At 44.2% G+C, this 27250-nt stretch overlaps 1 protein-coding gene across 6 annotated transcripts in view; it reads left to right on the top strand.

Annotated features, from left to right (window-relative positions):
• PATJ (PATJ crumbs cell polarity complex component) overlaps window positions 1-27250 on the top strand; it is a 3332662-nt gene that overhangs the window by 1602688 nt on the left and 1702724 nt on the right. For all 6 annotated transcript variants that reach the window (XM_069642041.1, XM_069642043.1, XM_069642045.1 and 3 more), the window contains one exon: window positions 6885-7062. In XM_069642041.1, the coding sequence (XP_069498142.1) occupies window positions 6885-7062 (178 nt within the window). The remainder of the gene's footprint in view (window positions 1-6884; window positions 7063-27250) is intronic.

Below are 27250 nucleotides of genomic sequence, written 5' to 3'. Positions count from 1 at the left end.
GCTCTCCATCCTGCTTCTGATGCAGGGGCGCGTTGAAACCCAGTTACTTCACTGGATTGAGGATTGATGGGAGTTCAGGTAAGCTTGACTGTTCAGGTAAGGCGCTGTAAAAGTTCTGTTCAAAAGTTCAAGCTTAATAATAATGTTTGTTGTCTAATTGCAGCAAGCGCTAATGCTTATGTCTTTTTCCCCTTAGGGGCCGGGGTTCGGAGTGCCGGAGATATGGCGCCGACCCGAAGTGAAACAGTTCTGGATGAGCGCTCAGGTAATGTCTTTGCATTCGCTCATTCAATGTCTTTGTCTTTTTTCCCCATAGGGGCCGGGGTCCGGAGATGCCAGGAAGCGGCAGGACCCGAAATGCAGTGGGAATAATCCAATCCAACAGGTAAGACTTAAAAGGAAACTGAGCTTTCCTTATTCCTTTTCTCCCTCTCACCTTTGTTCTTGTCTTTTTTCCTCTAGGCGCCGGGGCGTAGCTGAATCCGGAAGATCGCTGCTGAAGATGGAAGCGCCTTGCCAAGGTGAGTAAAATGCAGCGCTGCAGCGATCGAAACGAAATGCCTTTAAAATGATGTCTTCCTTTTCAGGGCCGTTGGAGAAATGACTCTGGGATGCAGATTTAGCAGGTAAGGGCTTTTCTTCTCCTATTCTCTTCCTTTCTCCCCTTGCAGGTGTTCCAGGGTGCTGGCAGGCGTGGCTGAAGTCAGGATGCAGGAGCTGACACGGTGAGCGTCCAGCTGCTAGGTGCAGAACAACGTGAAGCATGTGTGGCTGTTCGGGTGGGGTTTAAATAGCCTTGGAAGAAGTTACTGGTATGTATCCTTCCACCAATCAGGTATGTATCCTTCCCCGACCACACCCGGGTGGTGAAGTAGTCCTACAGGTTAAGTAGTCCCATTCAGGCTCAAGAGGGCCTGGATGAAGCAGCAAGGTCTGCATCAGGTAAGTGTGCACCCAAGCACTTAAACACATATCCTCTTCTATGAGCCTGGCGCCTAATTCATAGCACGCCGCTTTTACCTGTTCCTTCTGGAGCGAGAATTTTGTATCCATTCAGTGGTTCGTTCAGAATTAGTTTTCGTAGTAGTGCAACGGATTTCCAGCATGTGACTGAGTATAAGGATTGCAGGCCGAGCTTGGCTATTATGGCGGAGATCAGTAAACATCTTGGCAGGTTTAGTACCGGCTCCCAGAATCTGCTCTCTAATTTATCCCATATCTTCCATGTTATGTTCAGTCTAGCTGCCCCTCCATACGTTAATATGGGTATAACTTTCTATATGTAAAACAGTTTTATCGGTATCATTGAGAATGTACCATATCGTCGATTTATAATTTTCCCTTGGGAACATAGCATTTTGGCCTTTGTCATAAGATATTTTTTCCAGATTTCTTCAGAATTTGATTGATTGATTGAATAATATACCTAGGTACCAAATTTCTTTCACAACTTCAAGAATCTTTGGCCCAATCTCGTTGCTCGGTTGGTCTGGGTTGTTGCTTCCAAATATACTAGTACACTAGTATATTGGTTTATCCAGTCAATTTCTCTTAAATTGTTATTTAACCTACTTTGTTGATTCAAGGTCTGGTTGTTTAGCAATGCTTGTTGTTTCTTAAAGCCTTTCAACCAGTTTTTGTTATTTTTTTCATCTTTATTTGGTTCCACTTTTCTGAGGAATTAAGAACTGTTATTTATTTCTTTAATTTCTTTTTTCAGTTTTTATCTTCTTAGCACCACTAATTCACTATATTGATGTTTCGGGTCAAGTAACGGCTACTTCATTCCCGTTTTCGTTGTTTTACGAGTTGCCAGTAACCATTTGTACAAGGTGTCATTGCCAGCTTCTCTTTTCACTTCCTGATAGCTATTAGTCAGCTTTGCTATGTCTAGTTTTTTTCAGTCTCACTCGGTTGCAACCGTGATTTGTTTCAAGATTTTCATCATGTCTGTTTTTTTGGAGTTCATTTTTGGAAGTCCAGGGCAGTCTTACGATATTGTGATCACTGTCTTGTGTTAAAATTTCAAGACGTTTTACCTGGTCTACATGGTCCTTTGAGATCCATATATAATTGATTTTTTATTTCCATTTTGTCAGGTTTGTTTCATGGGAGTGTTTCCCATTATCTGGCCGTTTAACATGAAGAGATTGTGTGATTCGCCATCTGAGTCCATTTAGAGTTGCTACCGTCACCGTTTCTTATTTTTCTAGGCATGAGATGCCTGGTTTGACCAGGCATTTAATATTCAGGTCTCCACAAATTATGGTTATCGGTCTTTCCTTACATTGTTGTGTTTTTCTTATTAGATCCATTATCATGTTTATTATCGTGGAGGACTTTGTTTTCCATGCTTTCCAATAGATATTTATTATCATTATGGTCTTGTTAGTTCTACTACTGCCCATTGTACAAAGGGATTTGGGTTCCCATGCTCTGATTTTTTCATTTGTTGCGTGTTTTACCTTGATCATTTGTCTGGAGTATGGTCATCCTTTTTCTCCTTTTATTGCTGGATTAAAGATCACTTTGTGGCTATCACTTATCGGTGTTTCTTGTAGCCACGTTTCCTGTAGGCATAATATGATTGCATTCTTTATGATTGGTTCCGGTTTATTTAAAAGGTGAAGGTGTCCTTGTGTGTTCCAGGATATCAGATTGTCGTACTCTTCCTCCTCTCCATTTATTTGTTATTCTTTTTTGTGTTGGCTAACATTTTGACTAGCCATGACCAATCGCTTGTTTTACTGTCAATTTTCTTCTGTTTTTCCTTTGTCTTTCCGTTTTCCTTATCGATTTTCATTTGGTTGTCCAATATTATCTTTATTGGATTTTGCCTCATTTGGTGTTCTGTGAGTGGTGTATTTCTTGGAAGTCTTGACTGCGTCTCTTATTTTTTTTGTTGTTGTTTTTTGTTCTGTTTTGTTGCGTTCTGTTCAAACTTCACCGGCATTCATATTGGCCAAAATGGTCTGCCGCTCACTCCTGAGTGACCCGACCTGCAGCAACCACACGGTTTACACCTCAGCGTGCCGGAGTCACTCAGGCTTCTCGGACTCACTGGATATGCTGCCTCCAGGTGCTCTTTTCAGCGTCAGCAGTCTCTTGGCTGTCGCTGCTCCCAGCTCAGCGTGCCTCACCTTCAGGATTTCCGCCGCCTCATTGTACGGAAAAGGAGTCTCTCTGAGTCCAGGAGGTATGCAGACCAGCTCTGCTAACAGACTTCTCGATTTGTCGCCACAATCTGCTTCCTCTGCAGCTCCTAGGCGCTTCGGGCACGCATCTCCCTGGCTTCACCTCCAGCTTCTCCAGCAAGTGTTCCACGGCTGACTCACATGGCCTCACCTGAGTGGGCCATTTATACCGCCCCCTTGGCCTCAGATGCAGACTTTGTTCGTTCACTACAAAATGATATCTTGGTACTCTGCATCCCTCTTCCTCGTCTCTGTACCAGAGTGGTGTTTGTGTGTGAGTTAATAAAGGGAGGATGTATGGCTCTGTTTTGTCTCTTCCTCGTCCCAGTACCTGACTGGGGTTATTGGTAATACCCTAATATCATTTCGCACCTAAGGGTGCCTCATCCCAACTCCCCAAGTGTCATGATCTCTGCTTCCAAAAGGTCAGGGTTTTCCCAACTCCCTAGGAAGCAGATCCATAACCCAGGTTCCGAGTGCCAACCAGTCCCAATTGGGACCTTTTGGACCCAGTCCTGGCGCCAGTGGCACCAGGCTCATAAATATGCCCAGTCCCAGCGCTGGAAGCGCCGGGCTCATAATGCTTGGGTGGACTTACCTGCAGCAGACCATGCTGCTTACTTGCCTGCCAGTTGAGCCTCTGATCCTCTTCTGTTTGGAACTACTTTTCCTGTTGGGTGGGGCTGGAGCCACTCCCTAGATTTAGAACACTGGAACTCTTCTGGAAGGCAGGAACTCTTTTCTTACCAGGAACTCTTTTCTTACTTAGGCGTGGCTGTGGAAGGAGACACCTAAGCACTACAGGAGGCTATTTAAACCACACCCGGTGGATGAATCTTGCTTTGCGTTATTCTGCACCCTCTGCAGCAGGACGCTCATCGTGTCTTCTGCATCCAGTCCTGGGCCTAAGGAAAAAGGCTTACCATCCTGAATCCAGTCTTTAGCAACACCTATAAAGACAAGAAAGAACAGGTTAGCATTCCGGCATCTGAAAGGCAAAGGCTTACCATCCTGAATCCAGTCTTCAGCAACACCTATAAAGACAAGAAAGAACAGGTTAGCATTCCGGCATCGGAAAGGCAAAGGCTTACCTACTCTTCGTGCGCTCCGGAGGTCTTCATACTGCATTCCGGCATCTGAAAGACAAAAGCTTACCAACTCTTTGCACGCTCCGGAGGCCTTTGGCGCTGCATCCGCATCTGAAAGACAAAACAAGGTGCGTTTAAAGACATTGGGGAACTTTAATACTCACGTGCCATTACTCCTTTCCACATCTAATCCAGTGGGTATTCCGGCACCCTGCAGCCGCTCCGAACTCGTACCTGCAAAATAAAAAGACAGTTAGAGCGCATCGTGAAGCAGGCAACAAGCGCTTACTCACGTGCTTCCAGGCGCTTCTATTCATCACACGGGCTCCATCTTCAACTCACTTCAGCCCGTCATCCGCCATCGCCGGAACCCTGCAAAACAAGAGACATCATTACTAAAGACTTTAAAAAGACATTTGAATGATTCGAAACTTACCGTTCGTGCAGTAAACGACGGACAGCAGTCCTCTGAAGTCAAGAGGCCTGCGCTACCTATCCAGTGAAGAAACTGGCTACAGCACCCTGCCCCGAGGCAGATGGAGAGCTCGGCATTCACTTACCTAAGGTGAGAGCGTTAACCTTTGGGGTCTACAGGAGAGGAGAAGAGGAAAGAGATAGGGACACCCCAATAACCCCAGTTCATTAACCCCATATTTTCTATCTGCAGACATCTTACTCTACACGTCAGGCATACAGTGCACAGAGGTCCAGCCCAAAGAGCCAACCGGGTGCTACACATCACCTTTGAAGATACAGTAGTCGCCCAGTCAAGACCGGCGCCTCTGCGAGAATCAGGTGAGCGTTACACCAAGTCTCCTCCACCCAGGTGATCCTCCATCATATATCCACACCCAGGGTCAGGATCCAATAGCGATGGCCTTTCCCTGGCCACCTGGGAGGGGGATATGTTGGGGGAAAGCAGTGTGGACGCCATCCGATTCCTCACATCAATTAGAAGGCATTGTCTGTGTCAGTAACTTCTGTCATAATACATAAAAAGGAGATGGTCTTGAGAATGTACCCACGTTTCTCACCAAAATTAATTACCAAGTTCCATATCAATCGAACCATTGAAATGCCAGCATTATTTCAGGACCCTCCAAACTCTGGGGGAAAAAGAACTCTATACACTAGATGATCGGAGAGCAGTCATGTACTACCTGAACAAAACAATGCACATCAGGGAAACAGACCAGTTCTTTGTCTCCCAAGCAGTGAAATCCTGTCTCCAAAGTACCATTGCTAGATGGATAGTAAGATGCATACTGCAGCGCTACACGTTATCCAGCAAGGAGCTACCATTTACACCTAAAGTATACTCCACACATAGTACAGGGGCTACATTGGCCTTCGCTGCAAATGTACTTCAGGAGGCTCTTTAGGGCAGCCACATGGAGTTCAGTGCACACTCAACATTACAGTGTTTACCCACAAGCAAGGATTGACTCACAGGTTGGACAGGCAGTGTTAAAACATGTATTTGCCTCTATTGCTTTTATCAACCTGCCACCTTCACCAGGGACTGCTCACTAGTCTATGCAAAGCATTTTGCTAAACAGAGAGCTGGAGGCCGCTCGTTTTTCTCCGCTCAATCCCTCCTCTGGAACAGCCACCCCTTCCCTCTGCGTCTTGAGCAGGACCTTCTGAAATATTGAAAGCACTTCAAGACTCTTTTCCTCCTCCTTCCTCTGCTAATCCCACAGTTGCTGTGATTGGTGTCTAGGACCCTTATGCATCCTCTGGGCCTCTGACCATTCACACCCAATCTCCCCAGAATCTGTCTTCCTCAGCATTTGCCTTGGCACACCCTCCGCACTGTAGGTTCACACTTTCCACCATACGCGGCTCCTGGCAGCATAGCACTTAACATACCTTGCCCTTCATCTTTGGCGCAACTCAAGCCCAGACACCACAGCACCTACCCCACTGCCCTCTTCCTTCCTGCACTTGCACGTTCTGAAAACTCACAAGGCTTAGTAGGCTCGGCCGTCCCTGCCCCCTCTGTATTTTTTGTATTTAATTGCAATGCCATCCCATGTTACCTCCCTGCTGCCCTCTGGGTGTTTTGAAAGAGAATGTATTTCCAGTATAAGTGCCTAACAAGCAAACAAATAAATAAAGCATGTATTTCTAAGCAGATCCACAAGCCTCAGAAGATAGACTTTACATACCTGTAATCGTCTTTCTGATGCTTATAGCTGCTTAGATTGACATGCGGCCACCCTTCTTCCCCTCGTAGGAAATAGAATATATCATAAGAAACATGTTTCTAATATGGACACCTCTTCACAGTCATATCTAATTATACTTGTCCTGCAAACTCAGGACAGAAATGGAACCATCTGTGAACCTCGACGATTGAAGGGTCTTTGGTACAGTACACATCACAGTAGGAATAGTATTACAAACAGTTGATGTCCCTTTTTGAAATCGAAAATAAATCATGCAATCCTCTGCACCAACCACTCGATGTCGGCCTATGCAAAGCATGTGAATCTAAGCAGATACAATCATCAGAAAGACCATTACAGGTATGTAATTTTTGTCATATATCTTCCAGTAGAATGTGATTGCATTTACAAGATACCTTTCTCTTTAACAGAGTTGAAATTTGGAGAGAGCCTAATGTGTCTCTTGGAATCAGTATTGTTGGTGGTCAAACTGTTTTAAAACGACTGAAAAATGGAGAAGAGCTCAAAGGCATCTTTATCAAGCAGGTCCTGGATGACAGCCCTGCAGGAAAAACAAATGCTCTAAAAACGGGGGATAAAATTCTTGAGGTAAGCCCAAAAACCCATTTGATGGTTCAGATAAATGTTGCTTTGAAAGATTTTATTTTATATAAATGTTTGCATATTTGTTGTGTTTTTTACCATGGCATGTTATGCTGTCCGATACAAGCCAGAGCTTCAGTTTGATGCTTCAAACTATCCAGGTATTTGTTTAAATATTATCTCAGTGAACTTTAATCCATAAGGTCACTAAACCAAACAGTTTAGGTACATTTCAAAAATATTACATTTTGGCACAGTAATTGCGTAGTACAGATAGGGTAACAGGCCAGAAATTGTGTGAGCTACACTGATGGCCCGGCTTGGCGCCTATTGTATCTCAGCTAGGTTATATATTAACTATGACTTTTGCCTTTGAACAACACTGCCACTCTGAAAAGAGTTCATCAACTGCCAATGACAAATATCCCACAACCACATCTGGGGAATGATGCAAGAAACAAGTTAACAGAGCTTCCAAGCAGATCACTGATCAGAAAAGACCCACAGCCAAAAAAAGACCAACTCAATGGAAGCATCTTATTCTTCCATTCAAAATAAACCTGGAGACATGCTAACACAATCAACATCAGCCCACCTACTTAACCACCTCACACTGTGCACATCGAGTGCCTGACATCACCAAATTAAACTTGGAACAGATCCCTGTCAAAGAATAAGGCAGTGCTAATAGGCTATTCCACTAAGACCCCACTTGTAGCACCAGCGCCCAGAAATCCCTCAGGGATGGAACATGAGAATTCTATCAGCTAAGTTTTACTTTGAGGTTGGCCGTTGTAATGGTGTTTGCAACATCCAGGATCTGATTTCAGACTAAACGTTAAGTGGTAGCTGAGACCTAATTCATGTCCATTGACTGAAAGAAATGCTTGAAAGAAATCAGCCCTCGCTGATGGGTGGAAAAACAAATATGGTAACTGAAAGCGACAAAGGTAGTGGTGGGACATATGGGGAGAACCATTTCATAAAAGCAAAGAGAACTGACAGTTTAGTAGAAGAAATGTCAGCAAAAAATAATCGTTAAAGATGCTCGGGCGGGGCCAGTCACTGGAAGGACCTGAAAGCACAGAAGTAGCAAACTGGTGGGTGAAAATCTGGGAGGTGCTAGGAATGGAAAGAACCACAGCCCTGATGTTGGACAGATTCCTACAGTTTGTAGCAGAGTGGTCACTCTTCAGTCATTTTGCGGAAAACGGGGAGCAGCCAGATTTCAACTCCCTTCCCCCTGCTACTGAATCATTTCTCTTTAATTTGAGGCACCATGCTCCCGATTTGGAGAGAGGAGGTAGACACTGATGTGCAATCGCTTAGGCACACATCATGCCAAAGGAACGGGCGGGAGGCACTTGAGCATGGGGAGATACGATGGGGATCCTTCTTACAGTTGACAGGGGGAGTCATGGCGTTAAGGCCACTACCTCACCGAACAAAGTGGACAACAGTAAAGCGGTTGTAGCATAGTAGGACAACCCCTCCCTTAATGTTTTTCTTATCTTTGTTTGATCATTTGTATGCTGCATATTGCTGTAGTATTCACAAAATATGAGAATGTTTGGGGCTCTAAAGGGGATCTAATGACATAAATCATCCAAGATCTGCATCACAATCCTAGAGAAAATCCTCCAAGCAGGCTTCAAGAACAGCAAAGAATAGAAGCACAATGACTAGAGACACAGTGCCACTGGTATGCCGAGGATAAACTCTCTGAATTGTTGAGATAGCCACAGAAACCATCCAACTTGTTAAAAAATAAAAACACCCACAGCAATTGGACTGTCTATGTAAAAATTGTAATATTTGAAAAGGCAGATAAAATGGGTTATCGAGAGAATTTGTTTCAATTCAAGTGGCAGTTTATTGCATAATGAGGGGGCTGAGAAGGAGGAGGAGCAACCTCCCCATTTGGCCAATTAGGTTTTTGAGATGCCCAAAGGTTTCTGGCGGGAAGAGCAGAGGTTATTGGATGGACAGTAGTGCCAAACCTACTGTCAAGAAAATAAAGATGAGTGCTTTATGATCTTTATATTTATTTTTTTATGCTATTGAAATCCAATAAAGGTGTCCCAGAAGCGGGGTAAAATGAATTCTTGTGGGGAGTGTTAGGAGAGTTTGAGCAGGCAAGTTCTGTTTTCTTTGTAGTTGTGTAATGAAAGGCCAACATAAACTTCCACAATAGGCAGCAATGCAGTAGCCAATTCCAGAGGAAAGAATTTCCTTGACTGAAGGATGGAATAGCTCCTTCTTAAGGTTTATTGTTGAATAATCCAGTTTTGAGTGACTGTTCCAATGTGGGCAATAAGTTTTAGGTGGATGTCAAGCACAACACCTAGACTTCTTCCATGTTGGACTGACTGTTGGGGTCCAGAATAGGTTACTAGATTGGGGTGGGAGGTTGATTTCAAAGCCCATGGAGCGGTAGATAAAGATTTATCATTTTGGCGGCATTCATTTTCAATCCATTTGAGTTTGTCCAAGCATTGACTGCAGTTATGACAAAGCTGTGGATCCGTCCTGAGTTGATCTGTGTTGCCATCCACATGCACAGGAACCTGCATTTTTTCTATAGAAGTATAAAAAGTGTCTACAGAAGAAATTGCTTAATTTAGCATTTGAACAGAGCAGGTCTGCCTGCCAAGCCCTGTTGAATACTGCAGTTTCGGTTGTGTTTGGTAGATTTCAGTGGTGGCAAGGAAACTTGTTGGGTTCTGTTGTAGAAAGGACCTGATCCATTTCAAGAAAATGCCTGGTGTCTGTGAATTCCAGGACAATACTGTAGTTAAATGCAGCTACTGGATGTGGGAGAATAAGCACACTGTCGCTATCGACATCCACCTAATGTCCATGACAAGCGATAGCACTACTGATTCTGTAACTCTGCCAGAGAATTGACTCACTCCAATATGGTATCTCTCGCCATTAATATCCTCTGCTCACAGAGCCATGGACAATAGTGCGCTAAGATGTATCGGTCATTTTGGAAATTCAAAGCCCAATGCAAGAATTCAATGTCAAAAAATAAACTAAACCTCTCCCAGTAGTTCTCGTAATTGCTACCAATTGAGATATTGCAGCTCAAATTATACCTCCCAAGTGAAAAACAAGCTACAATTGTTCTGACTAAGATTAAGAAAAATATTCTTAAATTTAAGAGAGCCTGTTTCACTAACAAACAATTTCTGTTCATTTAACATCTATGAAGCTCCTACCGTCCATGAAGTGTCGAAGTGCATTTCAAAACACCTAAATATGCATTTTGTATAATTTGAACAGCTCAAATGGGTGTTTTCAAAAGATTGCTTTTTTAATTAAATTTGTTCTGAAATGTTTCATGGCACAATATATATATATATATATATATATATATATATAGGTGTATAGCTACTGCAACAGCACATTCACTAGATTTGTTGCCATGTGGGACCTTTCGCATAGGAGTAAGATGAACCCCCTACTTTACAGATTTAGTGAACACTTCAATCAGCGGAACTGATTGCAATTGGATGGCCCCACTTATACATGTTTTGCGCTCACAGCATTCAGTGTTTACTGTCGTCAGTGCATACTTAACAATAGTCAGCAAGCCCACGTCAATTTAAATAAGGCTTGTCCGAAGAAAGGTGTTGTGTGTTGACATGTTATGGAAAGTTGGTCTGTTAAAATCCTGTTTCCTTTTAGTGAATTCATCTAGTAGAATGTTTTGTTCTTTGGTGTATCTTTGTTCTTGGTAGGGTGGAATCACAAATGCGGCTAATACCCTTTTCTGGAACAGGTCGGGAAGGAGGCCTGGATCAGGTTCGTAACAGCAAGAACATGAGATTCCATTTTGATCTGACCATGGACAAGGTTTCAAGGATGTACTATGGTTGTAGGAAGAGAGATGAAAATATAATTTAGAGTGAGACTATGCACATGTGCTGGCTGAAGGAAATGAGATCTGGAAAGGTGGAAATAAAATATTTAGGTTTAGAATTGCAACCACATGCTGAAGTCACTCACTAAACAGTTGTGCAGAGGACAAGGCCACAGTTGATTCATTATTGGCTACGAGTTCAATATATTTGGTATCATAAATGGGTGCTGCATAGATTAGTATTGGTCTTGGGTGTAAAAGTGACTTTAGTGTTTTGACCAGAGTGCATCTATATCAAAATAAGGAAGAGATAATGAAGGAGGCACAGGAACCACTGCGGTTTAGGGACACCCTGCTAGCCCTCTTTCAGGACTTGGCACTGGCAAAGCTCCTCAAGCATAAGCGATTGCGAGTAGTGACGAGGTGGCTCCGCCAAACAAGACTAAATACTGCTGGTCATTTCCAAGTACCCTGCGATTCGAGTGGCAGGGACAACAGTACTGTCATGGGTATCGGGCAGGGAGTTGGGGCAAGCTGGGTGGAGGCTTGGCAGGCCTGGCATAGGCACAAAAAGAACCTATAACAAATCCCTCCTTTCATTCCTTCCAGTAACTTCCTGGTTACCACTTCCTGTTGCCAAACAGGAAGTGCATGATAACTCATGAGCTCTCTAGTGTTTGGGTGTGGCTGGCTATATAAGCCACACCCAAGATTCTTCCAGTGCTTTGTGTTGCTTACTGTGAGCTGTATCGGCAACACACTTGCCGTGCTCTGGATCAGCCAGCATCTGCTTACCTGCTCCGGATCATCCTGCTTTTGCTTACCTGGTCCCTACTCCACCCCGCAGCCATCTTCAGTCAAGAGGGGACTTCTACACCAGTATCTGTCAGAACAGAGAAGAACAGCGTTAACACGCGCACACCAGTAACGCTGCGCATACTCACCGAATCTTCCCACGACGCCGGAATCCAGGTTAGTTGTACGAGCGCACAAACCCCTGTAAAAGAAAGAAGAGACATTATTCATTGCGTTCGCTCCAATAACGTGGACACTTATTTCACTGCGCTCTCTTTCTCTCTATGCGGTGCATACTTACCAAAAGCCTCCATGCAAACTTACCTAACCACCATATCTCCAGTAGCGCTGAACCCGGACTCGAGGCGCTAATACCACATAATTCTTCCGGCAAGGGAAAGGGGGAGACATTACCAGGCGCGCTTGAATTGAAGGCGCTGCGCAAACCTACCAGCAGCTAGCTTCTACACGCAGCACTACTCACCCACAAAAACACTGCCAAACAAAGACAATACAGATAATTTTGGCCACTCAATATTATCCACGCCACGTTCACTTGTGGGAAGGACTTTCTAGCCAGTGAAGAAACTGGCGCCTTGAACTCTCAGCCTTGCTGTGAAGGCATAAAACAGCGTTTGGCATCTGAACTCAGCCTACAGACATTGGCACCAATCACATGAGTGAATCGCGCCCCTGCGTATGCAGCATGGAGTGCACACCCAACTAAAGATCAAGGTAAGCCCATAGGGGGACATCACAGCACACAGTAAAGAGAAGGGAATGGCCCAGGGGAATCGGGTGAATTCAGGTTTGAGTGTACACCTTGTATTTGATGGGCATTCCTCCGGGCGAAACAGGCGAAGTGATGACTCTGGGTCAAGGGAGGCTCGTCCATCGCTCCTGCAGAGACACAGGTGAGGTTGACAAGTACTCCATCCCCAAAGAAGAAGAAATGGTCGAACTGATGAAGGCAGGAGAACTTGCGAAGGGGCAGTACTTGGAAGCAAACGGAAATCAAAAGGGCAAGGAGGCGACTCAACCGACATGGAGGAAAGAATAATGGAGATCTGCTAGCCCACACCCGAAGAGGTTCCCGAACACGGAAGTGAAAGGGATCCGCCGCCGCAGGGACACAACGCGAATGAATGAAAGGTAAGTAGGGTGGTGGGGGTATGTTGGGTTGTGGGCTTCTGGTGTGGTGTGGGTGGGGGTGTATGTATGTACAGTTTAGTAATGGAAATGTTTGCATGGGAAATGTACGAACATTTGTGGTGCGTACATTTCCCCTGCAAACATTTCCGTTGCAGGTTTTTCTGCTGCTGACAAATCACGCAGATACAGGCAGAATACCCAGTGGAAGAGGAACACGTTGTTATGGGGTAGTGGGGGCGTGAGGGGAGGGGCGATATAGTTGACATGGTTTAGTTTGAGGAGAGGGAGGGAAGGGTGGGTCAAGCATTTGAAGTGTGCACTCAAAGCAGTGGTCCGAAGAGTGAGTTCATTGAAAAGGCTAGAAGTGGGATAGAATGACGAACAATCTACATATGGTTTCCCTGAATGTTCAAGGCCTAAATTTCCGCAGTTAAAAGGCACACCGTATTACGACGCCTGTATGAGATGCACACCAGAGTAGCATGGTTACAGGAAACACATTTGCTCCAGAAAGACAAAGCGTGACTTAGACATAAACAATTCCCAAAACAATATTTTGCCTCTAGTGGGACTAAAAAAAAGGGGAGTGGTGATATGATCGCAAAGGAGGCAGGATTTATGAAAAATGATGTGCACAAAGACCCATAAGGTAGATACCTGGTGGTAGGGGGAACTCTAAGGGGTCAATTGATGACTCTGGTGGCGGTCTATGGTCCAAATGATAAACAGGAGCATTTCTTGACCAAAGTGTGCCGTAAAATCTCGGGATGGTGTGTGGGCCAAGTATTGTAAGGGGAGACTTCAACTGTGTGATGGACCCATATATAGACAAGACGCTCCCCCCGACACAGGCAGATGGCAGTCACAGGCAAGCACTGGCACAATTCCTTAGAGAATTACACCTCATAGAGACATGGCCTTTTTTTCAGCCCCAATCAAGGACATAAACACACTACTCAGTGGTCCATAGGTATCTCTCCCATATTGATATGATCTTAGTCTCTGACATGCAAATACCCCGGGTCGCGGACATAGAGATTGGGTCAAGGTTCCTATCGGACCATGCCCTGGTAATTCTACATATGGACCCAGTGACACGGGCTCCGAAGGGGCGGAAGCCTTGGCGCCGGATACCCCTTATATTGAGAGATCTAGTGGTAAGGGCTCACATGGAAGACACCTTACAGCATTACTTTAGGGAGAACGACATAGTGGAAGCAGCATGAGGGGGGAATTCATAGCTCAGACGGCGATCTTCATGAGACAGAGGGAGAGGGTGTGAATAGCTCTTCAAAAAGGGGTCAAAGAAGTCAAGAGGGTCCACAAGGACACGGGGTGCAAGTGGGTATGGAGATCCTTGATGAAAGCTAGAGCCAAACTGGAAGCACACCTGGCAAACAGATCAGTGCAAGTATTGATCCAAACAAAACAAACATACTATGTAAAAGGGGATAAGGCGAATAGGTTTCTGGCAGCGAAGCTCAGGAAGCAGCAAGCAAAGAATTATATCTCACAACTGAGGAATGGGCAAGGGACCCTGGAGAGGGAGGAAGCCAAAAAGATGGAAATTTTGCGCCGATTTCTATTCCAAGGCGGTAGCGGGGGAGGGCTTTCGGTGAAGGGACCCAACAGGCATTTTTGGAGGGCATCAATTTGCCACAATTGACAGAGGTAAATAGAGATATTGGAAGCCCCTTTCATGGAGGATGAAATTAACAGGGCGATTGGTTTGCTATTTAGGAATAAGGCCCCCGGACCTGATGGGTTTTGGAACAAATATTATAAATCGTTCCAGGCCCTGTTGATAGGTCCTCTGACCAGACTATTTAATCATATTAGGGATACAGGAGTGATTTCTGGGGCCATGGGCCCTTCCACAACCATATTACTTATAAAGCCAGGAAAGGACCCAACTTCATGCGCCAGCTACAGACCCATATATTTACTTTACAGGGATGCTATAACTATACACAAAAATCAGTTCCCCAAGACTGATGACAATGCTACCCAAAATCATCCACCCGGACCAGGCAGGATTTATATTGGGCAGACACACACAGGACAACACCCGTAGGGCGGTAAACGTAGTAGAGTGGGGCAAGAGAACGGGACAGAAATTCTCAATGGTGGCACTAGATGCCTGTACCATGTACTGTACTAACATTAGAGTGATTAGGATGTGGGAAAAACTTTACGCGGATGGTTCTGGCCAACTTTAAGACCCCAACTATGAAATTGCAAATAAATGGGGACAGTTTGGATCCCAATCCCATCCGGAGGGGCACTTGGCAAAGATGACCACTCTTCCCCCTGGTCTTTGCGATGGCCATGGAGCCCCTACCATGAGCAATAAGGGCGGAATCAGCAATTGAGTGAGTAGTGGTCAAGGGGACACAACATAAAGTGGCACTATATGCAGACAATATTTTGCTGTTCCTGAGACAAACTGAGGGTGCTGAGACACTCCCGAGGGTGCTGACCCTTCTGGAGGACTTTGCAGGGGTTTCGGTTTTCATATTAATTTTGCAAAGTCCAAGTCACTTAACATAAAGGATGACCAGGCAGACTTAACAAAATGGTGGGTGTCCTACCCACTGGCTTTGGAGCGGGACTGTTTGAAATACCTGGGGGTAAAATTGACTCCCATGTATGGAGGGATTTTTGATGCCAACATCCCGGGCCTCAAGGGTAACTTTGGAGGGATCTGAAAAGGTGGGAGTTGTACGTTTTCTTGGTTCTCTAGGATTACGGTGGTCAGAATGACACTACTATCCAGATTGTTATATGTCATGAACGTGCTCCCATTCTGGATTCCAGCCAAGATGATAGCTCTCCTACAGAAAGTGATATCTCAGTTCATATGGGGTGGTAAGGAACCACGGGTGGCAAAGAGACTACTGGTTAGAGATCCAGGGATGGGGTTTGGGGTGTGCCAAACTACTCTGACCCTGAAAGACTTCTTCCAGGGCGGGGCTCCTATGCAATTTCAGGAATGTAAGACAGTGTGCCTGGAACTCACAATGAGGGGGGGGGGGCTCCATAGAAAGGTATTTCGAGGCTGTACCGACTTTTTGAGAGTGCAGAGGTGAGGGACGTGCTGCCATACATGGGCAAATAGGAACAGGACCTGGGGGTATCCATCACAGGGGAAGAATGAAAAAGATATGGAGGAGGGCGCAAGGGAGCCCTCAGTGCTTCATGATTAAGGAGTCTGCATACAAGATAATCATGCGTTGGTATATAACCCCACAGAGGCTGCACTGGGCGAAACCAGAACATATCAAGGCAATGTTGAAGGGGCTGTGGTCAGCTGGGGAAGATGGGTCACATGTGTGGACATGCCCAAAGGCGGATCTGTTTTGGAAAGAAATCGTGAGTCACATTCGGGACATACTGGGGGTGCAGCTACCAATGTGTCCTAAAGTAATCCTATTGGGAGCGGTGGCAGAGAGTTTGTATGATGCAAATGGGCCAAGGGCCACTCTAATCACCAACATGCTCACTGCGGTGTGGATCACTGTGGCGCACAACTGGGAAACGGAGCAGGGCCCCACATCAGCAATGTGGTGGGTCAGGATGTGGAACATCATGCCATGGAAAAAGTGTGCGCGTTTGCAGTGGGCAAATACCAAAGTTTTGTGAATGCATGGCTCCCATTCCACGAGTTTGTAGCGGAAAGAGATCATCAGTTCAACAAACCGGTCATTCTCAGGAACTTTGCGGTGCTGTGAGGTAAAAGGGGCCGGACTGGACACTTGAATGGGAAAACCAAAGCAAGATAGGTGTCGGCCTGTCCCTGATATTTAGAGTGCAAATACAGTTATTTTTTGTCATTACCACCCAAGTTACAGTTTGAATGGGGTAAGGGAATGAGGGGGGGAGGAGTTTCGGGGGGAGGTTGGGTGGGAGGGGAAAAACAAGGGTACCAGACATTTGTCTCATTGATTGAGTTGTATTAGATGCATGAATATTGTGGCTGCTGGTGTTATTTTCAAAATAAAAATAAAGCTTTTAAAAAACGAAAAAGAGTATGGTATGTCAGTATACGGTAGGGTTGTGTTTAGTTGTTTTTTTAAAGTGGTAGAAAAATAGGTAGTGTGAACGGGCTAGTTGGAAGCGCCTCCCCTGAGCTGGAAGCCGGCCAGGTGGGCTCAAGAACATAGTAGCTTAATTCGATCAAAGTAATGAACATCTGAACGGCTCTGGATCTTTGCGGAGGCCCCATGTGTGATTGGTTCCCATTTGAGGCGCCACGAGTGTAGATAACCAAGGTCCTGGTGCCAGAACCTAAATGGTGGCCCGCATCTCAAGTGGATGAGCGAGGGGCATTTAATCACCTTGCTGATGGTCTAAAGTTGGAGATGGCGGAATAGCCCATGCCAAGATCCATGGAAGGGAGATTAGTAGTGTGAGAGTGAGCGGTTTCAGACTGGGGGATAATTGACAGAGGGAAAGAATGCAAGGTCTGCAGAGCCCTCTCCAAATTGGAGAAGCCTGCAACGGAGTCGGACCATAAACTCTCAGGCCCAGCTGTGGTGAGGGTTTAGATGTTTAGCTCAGGGCATGCTTCTGAGCTAATAAGGCACCACATTAAAAGTAGAATAGTCAACACAGTTTGTTTTGTGAGTAGGTATACTATTTGATAGGGCAGTCCAGTTGAATATCTGGCAGTACAATACCAGGTTTTGGGCGGCAACATGTTTTACCACGGATTGCTGCCCCCAGACCATACTTATACAGTTGCATGTATGACTGGTCATATGAGAGGTTCTCAAAACGGGTCACTAGACAGCGTGTGTCCTCAAAGACACGGCCACCAGCACACGTGAAAGAACTTGGATAGTGTAAGCAGGCCACAGCAAATGGTGGGGAAATTGAGCGTTTATCAGAAATGAAGAAAATGCTTCTTAACTTTCAATAAAAATCAATTAACTTAAAAAAAAAAAAGTGATGAAAAATCAATTGGGTTCGCCGGTAAATTTCACAAAGCAAGATTTAACAACATAACTGGGATTAAATAACATGACAACTGGGGAGCTTTGACAGTAAATCCAAGCATTGGGTGAGAGATTAAGTAGGTAAGAATGGCTCCATTATTGACTTGTAAGACCCTCAAGCTGCAATGTAATATTGACACAGTTAAAACATTGACTTGATGGGAGAAGTTGGGGTCCTGCTTCCTGAGGAATATGCTGTTGTACTTGCTGCCGGGAAGATATGATTTCGGTCTTTCTATCGACAGAGCTCATCACGCAGGTCCGAAAACCAAAGCGAGTAAGTTTCAGTTCGCTACACACCTTTGCAACTAAGTGAAACATCTTTGTGTCAACACAAGGCAAATCACAACTATTTCTTCAAGACAACAAGGTACACATCTTTCTAGACATCTCAGCGTATACATTAATGAGAAGGAGGAAATTTAAATGATTTACAGTACATTTGCAGAAAGACAGTAATAAAATTGATGGACATTCCCCATTGGACTGGTTTTTCTGCACAATGGAGTACAACAGGAAATTACTATGATTCAGGAGGGCTGAGACGTGTTGCGTCTCCAGCAGAAAATTGCTGTGCCCGAATACACTTGTCGACCTGGCCTTGCAAAGACAGGGCTGAAAAGAGGAGCGGCAGAAGACTTGGAAAAAGCATTTTGCATGATCTAAGTGGGTCACAAATGAAGATAGACCCATATACATGCCTTGCAAATTGAAGTTGAACAGTATTAATACAAGCAAGTTCACGGCTAAGTTCCGCTTTACCGCTCGTGAGGACTTCGTTCTGCTCTTTGGGTTTGGATTTGGATTTTCGCCTAGCCAGTGTTTCACTTAACACGCAAGCGGACTGCTTTACTGGTTACACCAGCCCTGGTGATTGACACATCCTGCTAGCCCTGCCCAGGAAAGGGCGTGTTTTCCACTCTTTCTCCTACTAAAGACGTCCCTACGCGCACCGCGCGCGCGCACGAGCAAGTTCACGGCTAAGTTCCGCTTTACCGCTTCACCGCGTTACTGCGGTCGCGGTCTGGCTTCCTAGTGCTGGTGTTCTCTCCATATAGTCTACACCTCGCTCTCCTAGGTCTTCTAGGTCAGTTTGAGAGTTGCCCCATTTCTAATGTCCTTTGTGCCGTACTCACTGAAATCAAACATGCCAGATTTGGCTTCATATCCCAAGCCTGGCTGTCCTAGCACTGGGCTCTTTCAAACGAACTTTCCAGCATTTACTCTGTCCCCCAGAACTCCAGTTGGCCTCACTTCTGCCAACCCCACCATGGGCCCGTTGGCGGATCCCCTCCGGAATATCCCTTCTCTGTCACAAGGGTCTGCGGGACCTCACCTTCCGGCTGTGGATCAGCAAACGGTCCCTTGTGTGGTGCACCCCAGTTCATCCATAGTGCTGTCAACTCCTGCTCGCTCACGTGGTATTTCCGACAAAACGATTCTTGCTTCATTAAAAGCACGGAATGTGAGGAGGAAATTCAGCACGCACTCAAACCCCACTCTCTCGTCTATTACTCCAATTTCCCCCATATTTCTTGATAGTACGAGCATTTCCTTATATGCCAGCCATCATGATACATTGCAGTCTGTGAAATTCCCTTGTGATGTGACCCAATCCAGCCTCTCTCCTCAAGCTACTTATTCCACACCGATAGACTCAGCAATTGCTTCCTTTGCTCTTCCTACGCCTCGTGCAGTCGTGCCTGTTCGCAACACGTTTGCTTCAGGCTCCAATATTGGTGTTGAATTAGCCCTGCAGGCTATCAATACCTCTATTCTGGGAATGCACAAAATGTTTGATACCTTGCACACAAAAATTGCTATCCAAGGCGCACAACTGGAGGAACTATTACACTGGAGTCGTCGCCATGATCAGCTGTGCCCCTTTCCTACCTTTCCACCAGAAAGGCCATTGGCGAGCTGTGAAGCCTCAATTATCACCTGTGGTAGCTATACTAATCTAGACAGGCACATAAGTACAGCTGTGCCCCCTGCGATTTGTCTCTCACATGTGAAAAGCGTGAATGTCCCCTCTGCTTTGCCTCATTTTCATCATGTCATTTGTGCTGTTGACGCTCCTCCCAACACTATGACTCCTGTCTCTGTGCCTCAATCTCAGCTAGTCCCAAGTAACATTGATTTGGTGCCTGCTCTTGAGGTGCCCCTCCAGGTTGCGACCACTGTTCCTAGTGTCACACTCTCCATCCCTGAGGGTTCCTTTCCGGCAAACCCTGTTGTTGCAGTATCTCCGGCCGCTTCCAGTGGCAAGTGTAGGGCTACAACGATTCCAAAAAACTTGCATGTCGCAATGAAAAAAACGAAAAAACAGATCCCTCGCCGAGGCAACAAAAACACTCTGAATGCCTTCTTTAAAGCTGTTGGTGGGTCTTTGATAGTAGGGCAGAAAGATCCTCCCCAGAGAGACCCCCCCATGTCACCCTCTGCAATTCCTGATCCTGCACTGTTGCAAGCGAGTTTTCTGCCGTCTGTTCATACAAAGGAAGCGGCACTTGCCTCGCCTGTTGATATTCCGGCATTGACACTTCCCCACCCCCCTTTGGACGCTCTGGTTGAGTCCCTTGAGACGTTAGAGCCGCGTGCCGAACGAGTTGAGATCGACATGCCACCTACTAAAACTGTCCCTTTCGCCTCAAGTACCAGACGGCCCTCTTCCGTAACATCTGTACCGAATCAGGGCCCATTGAATGACCTGAAACAAGCTGTTGACAAGTTTCTGGAGGACATGCCATCTGCTGTGCCCACACCTCAATTCACGTCCACTATGACAGCCCCCTCTCAACTCATTTCTAAACCTTCTGATACGTCCAACTTTTCTAGTCTTGAGCAGTACAATCTCGAGTCCCAAGTGACTGAGTTTAAAGTTCTGCCCCCACAACAAACGCACCAATCCAGACTGCCTAATCCTCACAATTCTGAAATAAGGCGTCCTCTCTATCAATTCTCTGAAGTCCCTTCCACCCTCTCGGCATGCACATTCATTTTAAAATGTCGAGATGGTTCTTATCCTGTTTATAACTTGAATAGAAGGAGTGTCTTAAACATCTTTAGTGACATTGATGAATTGAGGGATATCTCTACTCTTGATATAGCACAAATTGAATTTATCTCTGCCTCTTCCAATTCTATCATCAGACTATGGATACCATCGACCATTGTTGCCAACACTATCTGGCGAGCGAGAATGGCTCTGTTTGAAATGGGTTTTCTATTGGCACATGAACCGAATGATAATACGACTCAATCAAGGGTCCCCTCCCCACATCCACGCATCTATGAAAGACAACAAATTGATAAATGTGATATTAACACAGTGTATGATACTCGGACCCGCATTCAGAATTAACCATCATTGTGTCAAAACGGCAATCCTTTGTATCTTGCATGTTGGAATACCAGGGGGCACAATCATCTACATGTCTCTATTAAATCTATGCCTGTGATCTATCACATCCTTGCCTTACAGGAGACCTGGCTGTTAGGCCCCCCGGTGTGGGATGGGTTCGAAATCACTCTGCTACCGGCCACTCGAACTAAAGGTAGACCCACCTCGGGCTTGCTGGTTGCCGTCCTCCAAAGGGCTGGACTTCATGTAAATGCATGGGCTGCCTTTGGGGCTCATCTGCAACTAGTTAAAATTGATCTGGGTACTGCCTCGCTCGCATTGTTGAATGTGTATAGAAATCCTGTTGCCTGCTCTGATGATCACTTCTATGGTGGCCTCATTTCTTTGTTGGATATTATAAATATGGCAAATACCACCAACTTCACCATCATATTGGGGGATCTCAATATGAATTGTATTGCTAACAATCCATATTCAAAAGATAGCTCTCGGTGGATTCAACTTATGAATGAACGTAACTTTATTATGATTAATGGGGCTCTGAAAGGTGATTCTCCTTCTCAATCGACTTGGTATCGCAATAACAGTGCAAGTACAATTGATTACATTTTTGTGGACTCGCCATTGTTCAAACTCTGTCAGGATTTTGCAATTACTGCATATCCTGGCAGTGATCATAAGCTACTTCTCTTGACCCTTTCATGGCAAACTTTTGCGTTAAAATCTTCTTCAGTCAACTGGGGATTTGTTACCAACTCGGCCAGATCTAGATTGAAATGGACATACTTGCACCATTTGCGCATACCATTTCGACTCCCGGGCAACTCCAAACCAAACATACCCATTCCTTTGATCAGCTGGTTAAAGATCGAAAGACTGAGTTTAGGCGTTTAAAGCGGCAGATACAACTCTCCTCTTCTCGTAATCGTTGGCAAGCGCTCACTAAGTTGAAAACACAACATAAAAACTGGTTAAAGGGCCATAAATCATTAATGTTCCAACATGACAGTGAAATAATGTTAAAATCACTTGCAAATAAAAACTCGGCCCAAATGTGGCATCTGCTACACAATATATTAGAGATGCCGATGTACAATTAAATGCTGTAAACGAATCACAATGGATCTCTTACTTTACAAAATTGTATGCTGATGCCAACTTTGATCCTGACACCTTTCGCTCTGTTGGAGCCTCAAATTGGAAGCTGGCTTTTACAACTGAGGACATTGTATCAATCATCAAAAAAGCTAGCCCCTCTCGAGCTGTTGGCCCAGATGGCATCTCCAATGCCATGTTGAAACTAAATCCTGATACATGGGCTCGCATACTGTATTGCATTTTTCAAGACATATTGCACTCATGTACCAGCCCATTATCTTGGAAATCCTCCATTATTATCCCGATCTTTAAAAAAGGCGAAAGGTGTCTACCTCAGAACTACCGGCCAATTGCACTATTAGACTCTCTGAGTAAAATTTTCACCAAACTTGTACTGATTGAATTTAATAAGTGGACGCTCCAGAATTCATTTAGAGATCCATTTCAGACTGGTTTCATTCCGGGTATGGGTACCCAGGTTAATCTCTTCGCACTGAACTCTATCAAAGCTCAGTTGCCAAGAATTAAAACAACCTTTATTTCTCGCGTTCATTGATTTACATTCTGCATTCGACTCTATTTCCCGCCCTCTGCTCTTTGCCAAATTAAAACGTGACCATTGTCCGCAAACATTGTTTGATATCATTTTGGCTCTCCATTCTGACACGTGTATCTATGTACGATTAACCCTTGATGGAGCCCTGTCTACTTCCATCCCCACGGCTCGTGGACTTAAACAGGGCTGTCTTCTGGCATCATCCATTTTTAATTATTTTATCCATGACATAGTTTTTATATTTCAAAATCTTGACTCAGATTCTCCAAAAATTAATAACCATCAGGTACAAACCCTGATGTACGCTGACGATATGGTACTGCTATCAAAAACTCAAATTGGCTTGCAGAAATTGTTGACAGCTTTTGACTCCTATATTATCCGTAATGATTTAAAAATTAACTCTAATAAATCTCAGATAATGCTGTATCAACCAACCAAAAGAAACAAATCATTTAACTGGCACATTAACCAGGTACATCTGCTGATTGTTCCGCAGTACACCTACTTAGGTATGATATTTGAGTTGCGTGGGTCCTTCAATGCTCATGTAGATGGGATCTTGAAAAAGGTGACAACGGCCTCGTCACAAGCTAGTCTGATTATGTCTAGATATGGCAAATTCTCCATTACACCGGCCCTTGCCTACTGGAATCAGAAAGCAGTGCCATCAATATTGTATGGGCTTGAAACTCTTACATGTCAGTCTAAACTTGTCTTTCACAAATGGGAAAGCCAGTTTTGGAAAAAGATACTACAATTACCAGCTTGCATCCCCATCTCGTGGATTAGATATGAATTGGGCCTAATTTCACTTGAAACCTTATACATTTGGCGTCTGTGCGCGCTTTTCAGAAAATGCCTCCTAGCATCTAGGGATCACACACTACTCTCAGAACTCGCTTTTCATATGTTTTATACTACAGAAAAATTTTTTGTTTCTTGGGTGACAACTGCTTATTCTGCATTGAGTAGTGCTGATATTTCCCTTGATACATTAATTAATAATCCTGATAAGGCTAAATTTCAGCTGTAAGAATCTGACTGGATTAAGACAAATGAATCGTGTCTATCTTATTGTGATGGCAATGCTCTCCGATTTCCTCCAAAAAAGATGAGAACACTCCATCCTTATCTAGTTAAAGCCCCAGTAGTCAATATCCGCTCTGCAATCATGCGTCTACGTTTTAACATTTGGCCAACCAAAGCCATTCTTCACAGACGCAAGTTAATAACAGATCGTGATAACTTTTGCCGCTTTTGTAAGAACAATTGCCAACCTGAGACTTTGGAGTATCTTATTATTGAGTGTCCTGCTCTCGTTGTTCATAGACTCAAGTTCCTGGGTCGACATTGCCGGCATTTAGGTTTCCTAGACTGAGGCATCATGGCTCACAATTCTGAACTCTGCATACTTGCCCATCCAAATTGCAGTTGTTAAATTTATTGAAAGCCTGTCACTGACAAATTTAGATGTTTAACTCACTAACACAGTTGCATTTTCATTTGGTCACACCTTTCGAGGTTTACCCATTAGCCTCTTGATATTGTGTCTTGTTAATTGTGCTATGAACTAATGATTGCATCTTCGGAGATAATTTGTCATTATGTTTTAACTTGGTTTATGTGTTTGTTTTGTTGTTAATTTATTTACTATAAATACGACTAGATGTCGTATTTTGTTTTATATCATGTTCTTGTCATAATAATCTCTATTTTTTTTGCTAATTCTTGTTCATTTTTACATTCTGTATAATAATTATTCTTGTGTATTTGTTTTCTTTTTGTAACACTTTGAAAGGTTGATTTGTTTCAACCAATTCAATAAAAAAAAAAAAAAATACGTTTTGCATGGTTTCTGTTGTTGGGCAATATTGGCCTTGTGCGACCCACCAGAAGAAGTAGGTGATGCCCCAAGCTGAGTTTTGCTTTGTTTGAACAAGAGGAATGGTGTAGGCAAAGGCCTGCTTTGATGACTCGAGACATGTTTAAACCAGAGGTAGAGTTCTTGAAAGTTATTTTAAGATTACCTAATGATTAACTTTTTGGACAATTAATGTGAGGGGACTTAAAGCACCTAAAAAGATTATTAAACCTTTTAATATAGTAAAAGATTGAAGTCGGTTTCATAAAAGAAACTCATCTTCTGAAGAGTGGCCAATTCTGCCTCCTCCACAAATAAGTGCACTTGATTGTACAAGCCCCCACTGACAAATGCGCAGGCGTGGATTTATTTATTAGCAAGAATATGCCATACAAGTCAGATACGTCTCTTATAATGTTTCATTCTTGGGGGTCACGTAGATGATTAATCCATTTCCCTGTCCTCGATGCATGTACCCTGTGAGGGTCAAAAGTCTTTATCCGTATTCTTACAGAAACTGGAGGATGGAGAGACTGGGGATGTTCTAGGGGGGTGACCTCAACTTCCTGATTTACCCGGTCCTAGATCGCTCCGAGGAGGGATATATGTGAAAGGACTTCGATATCTAAGAATGTAATACATTGACTGAATTAGGTCTGCGAGATGCTTGATACTTTATTCTCACATGTCTAATGAGTCTACACCAGAATAGATTTTCTGATGACTTCATCATTCAACCACTGAATTGAAGAGCTTCAGATTGGGCTTCATATTCCCTCAGGCCATACTTGCCTCACTATAACATACACTTTTACACATTCTTCAAATATGAGATGTGTTTGGTACCTTCCACAATATGCCCTCAAAAACGATTGTATTGTACAAGAAATGACAGCACATATCCTGCATTTGTTTTACTCTAAAGAAGCCCCAGGTATCATCATATAATATGTGGGAAACCTTTAAAACTGCTGTATATCTGGCAAGAATACAAAAACAAACATTTCAAACTGTGAAGAGCCAGGAATGAGAAGCAGATACAGTGAGCTCATAGTTTTGGCTATAAACATTTATTCAAAATAAAAGGGGGTTGGGAAATGCCTAGCTGTCTCTACCCTTAGAGGTATTTTCCTACCTCAACCAAAATAAATGAAGGGTCTGACCCGTATCAAGTTGCCTAAAACAAAATGTCCTGTGTCCAAAATTCATCCTTGCCCTCACATTCTACAAAACAACTCTAATATGTCAAGGGTAATGTATTTGGCCTTATAAGTGCCCAAACATTAAAATTCAAAAGAAATGTATAACTCCAACACAAAAGTTCCCAATGGATAAAGGTCACAGTTCCAGGGGACAACTCCTTTTCCCCGGGTTTCTCTTCAAGACACTTCAAATTCGTAAGGGCTTGAATCTTACCTAGGGCTCTTGTTCAACAAAATACTTGTATACAAAAACCAACTTGGATGCAAGTTCCAACCTTGTGAGATACCTGGTGTACTTCCCTGCAAGGTTCTTTTCCACTTTGTTTAACTTTGTTTTCAGACTTGACTTTGCCTGATGTATTCCCCTGCCAGGACTTCTTTATGTGATTGGTTTTGCACACTTGCAAACTTGACCTTGGCCTGTTATACTTCCCTGCCAGGTCTTTTCATATGATTTACTTTGCTGGCTTGCAAACTTGACTTTGCCTGGTTTTCCTGCCAGGGCTTTTTGTGTGATTTACTCCACACACTTGCATGCTTGCGTTTGCCTGATTTATTCTCCTGCCAGGGCTTTTCATCTGATTTTACTTTACTTCCTTTCGCCTGGTTTATTCTCCTGATAGGGTTTTCATCTGATTTACTTTATACAATTGCAAAACTGCTTTTCTTTCACGTTCATCTGTAAAACCTTTTTGGGTAATATTGGAATTCAAATTATTTCTCGTTTGCATCATACACTTTTGGTTTCTCTGGCTGCGTTGCCGTAGCGCCCCGGTGTCCCATTCTCGCTCTGACTCACAGGTTTCTTGTGGCATCCTTTGGTTCCCTCGCGTTAGATGAGGCAGCAATCTGATGTCCCACCTCCAAATCGTGGGCTCCCCGGCTTTTCCAAACAGCATCCACATCCTTTGCAGCTCCCGCTTTCCTCTGTGCTCTCGCTCCGTGTCCGGGTAGTGGTGAGGCTGTTTCCAGGTTCCGGTGGTCACTAGGTCGCTTCTTCTTCCTTCCCCCTCATGTTTGCCGCAAGGCTCATTGAGAGCTAAAAACCAGTGAACATATATCCCAGTTATTAGGGAGCAGCATGGTGAAAGATTTTTCTAAGAACCACGGAAAAGAGGCCTTCTCATCTTTCTATAGCAATGTATATGCAACTGACCACTGTCATCCCACACTACAGGTGACTGTGAGGAGTCAGAAATGTGAAGGTTTTTGAAAAGATGCCATTTTATTAACCCAAAAGGTTGGATAAAAATCTCACTATCCCTACCCTGACAAGTATTTCGCTGCCTAAAATAAAT

This window comes from Ambystoma mexicanum, chromosome 1q, assembly GCF_040938575.1.
Source record: "Ambystoma mexicanum isolate Mex_15411 chromosome 1q, UKY_AmexF1_1, whole genome shotgun sequence".
Taxonomy (NCBI): Eukaryota; Metazoa; Chordata; class Amphibia; order Caudata; family Ambystomatidae; genus Ambystoma; species Ambystoma mexicanum.
The sequence above is the reverse complement of the archived record's forward strand: the minus strand, read 5'-3'. Positions and strand labels throughout refer to the sequence as shown.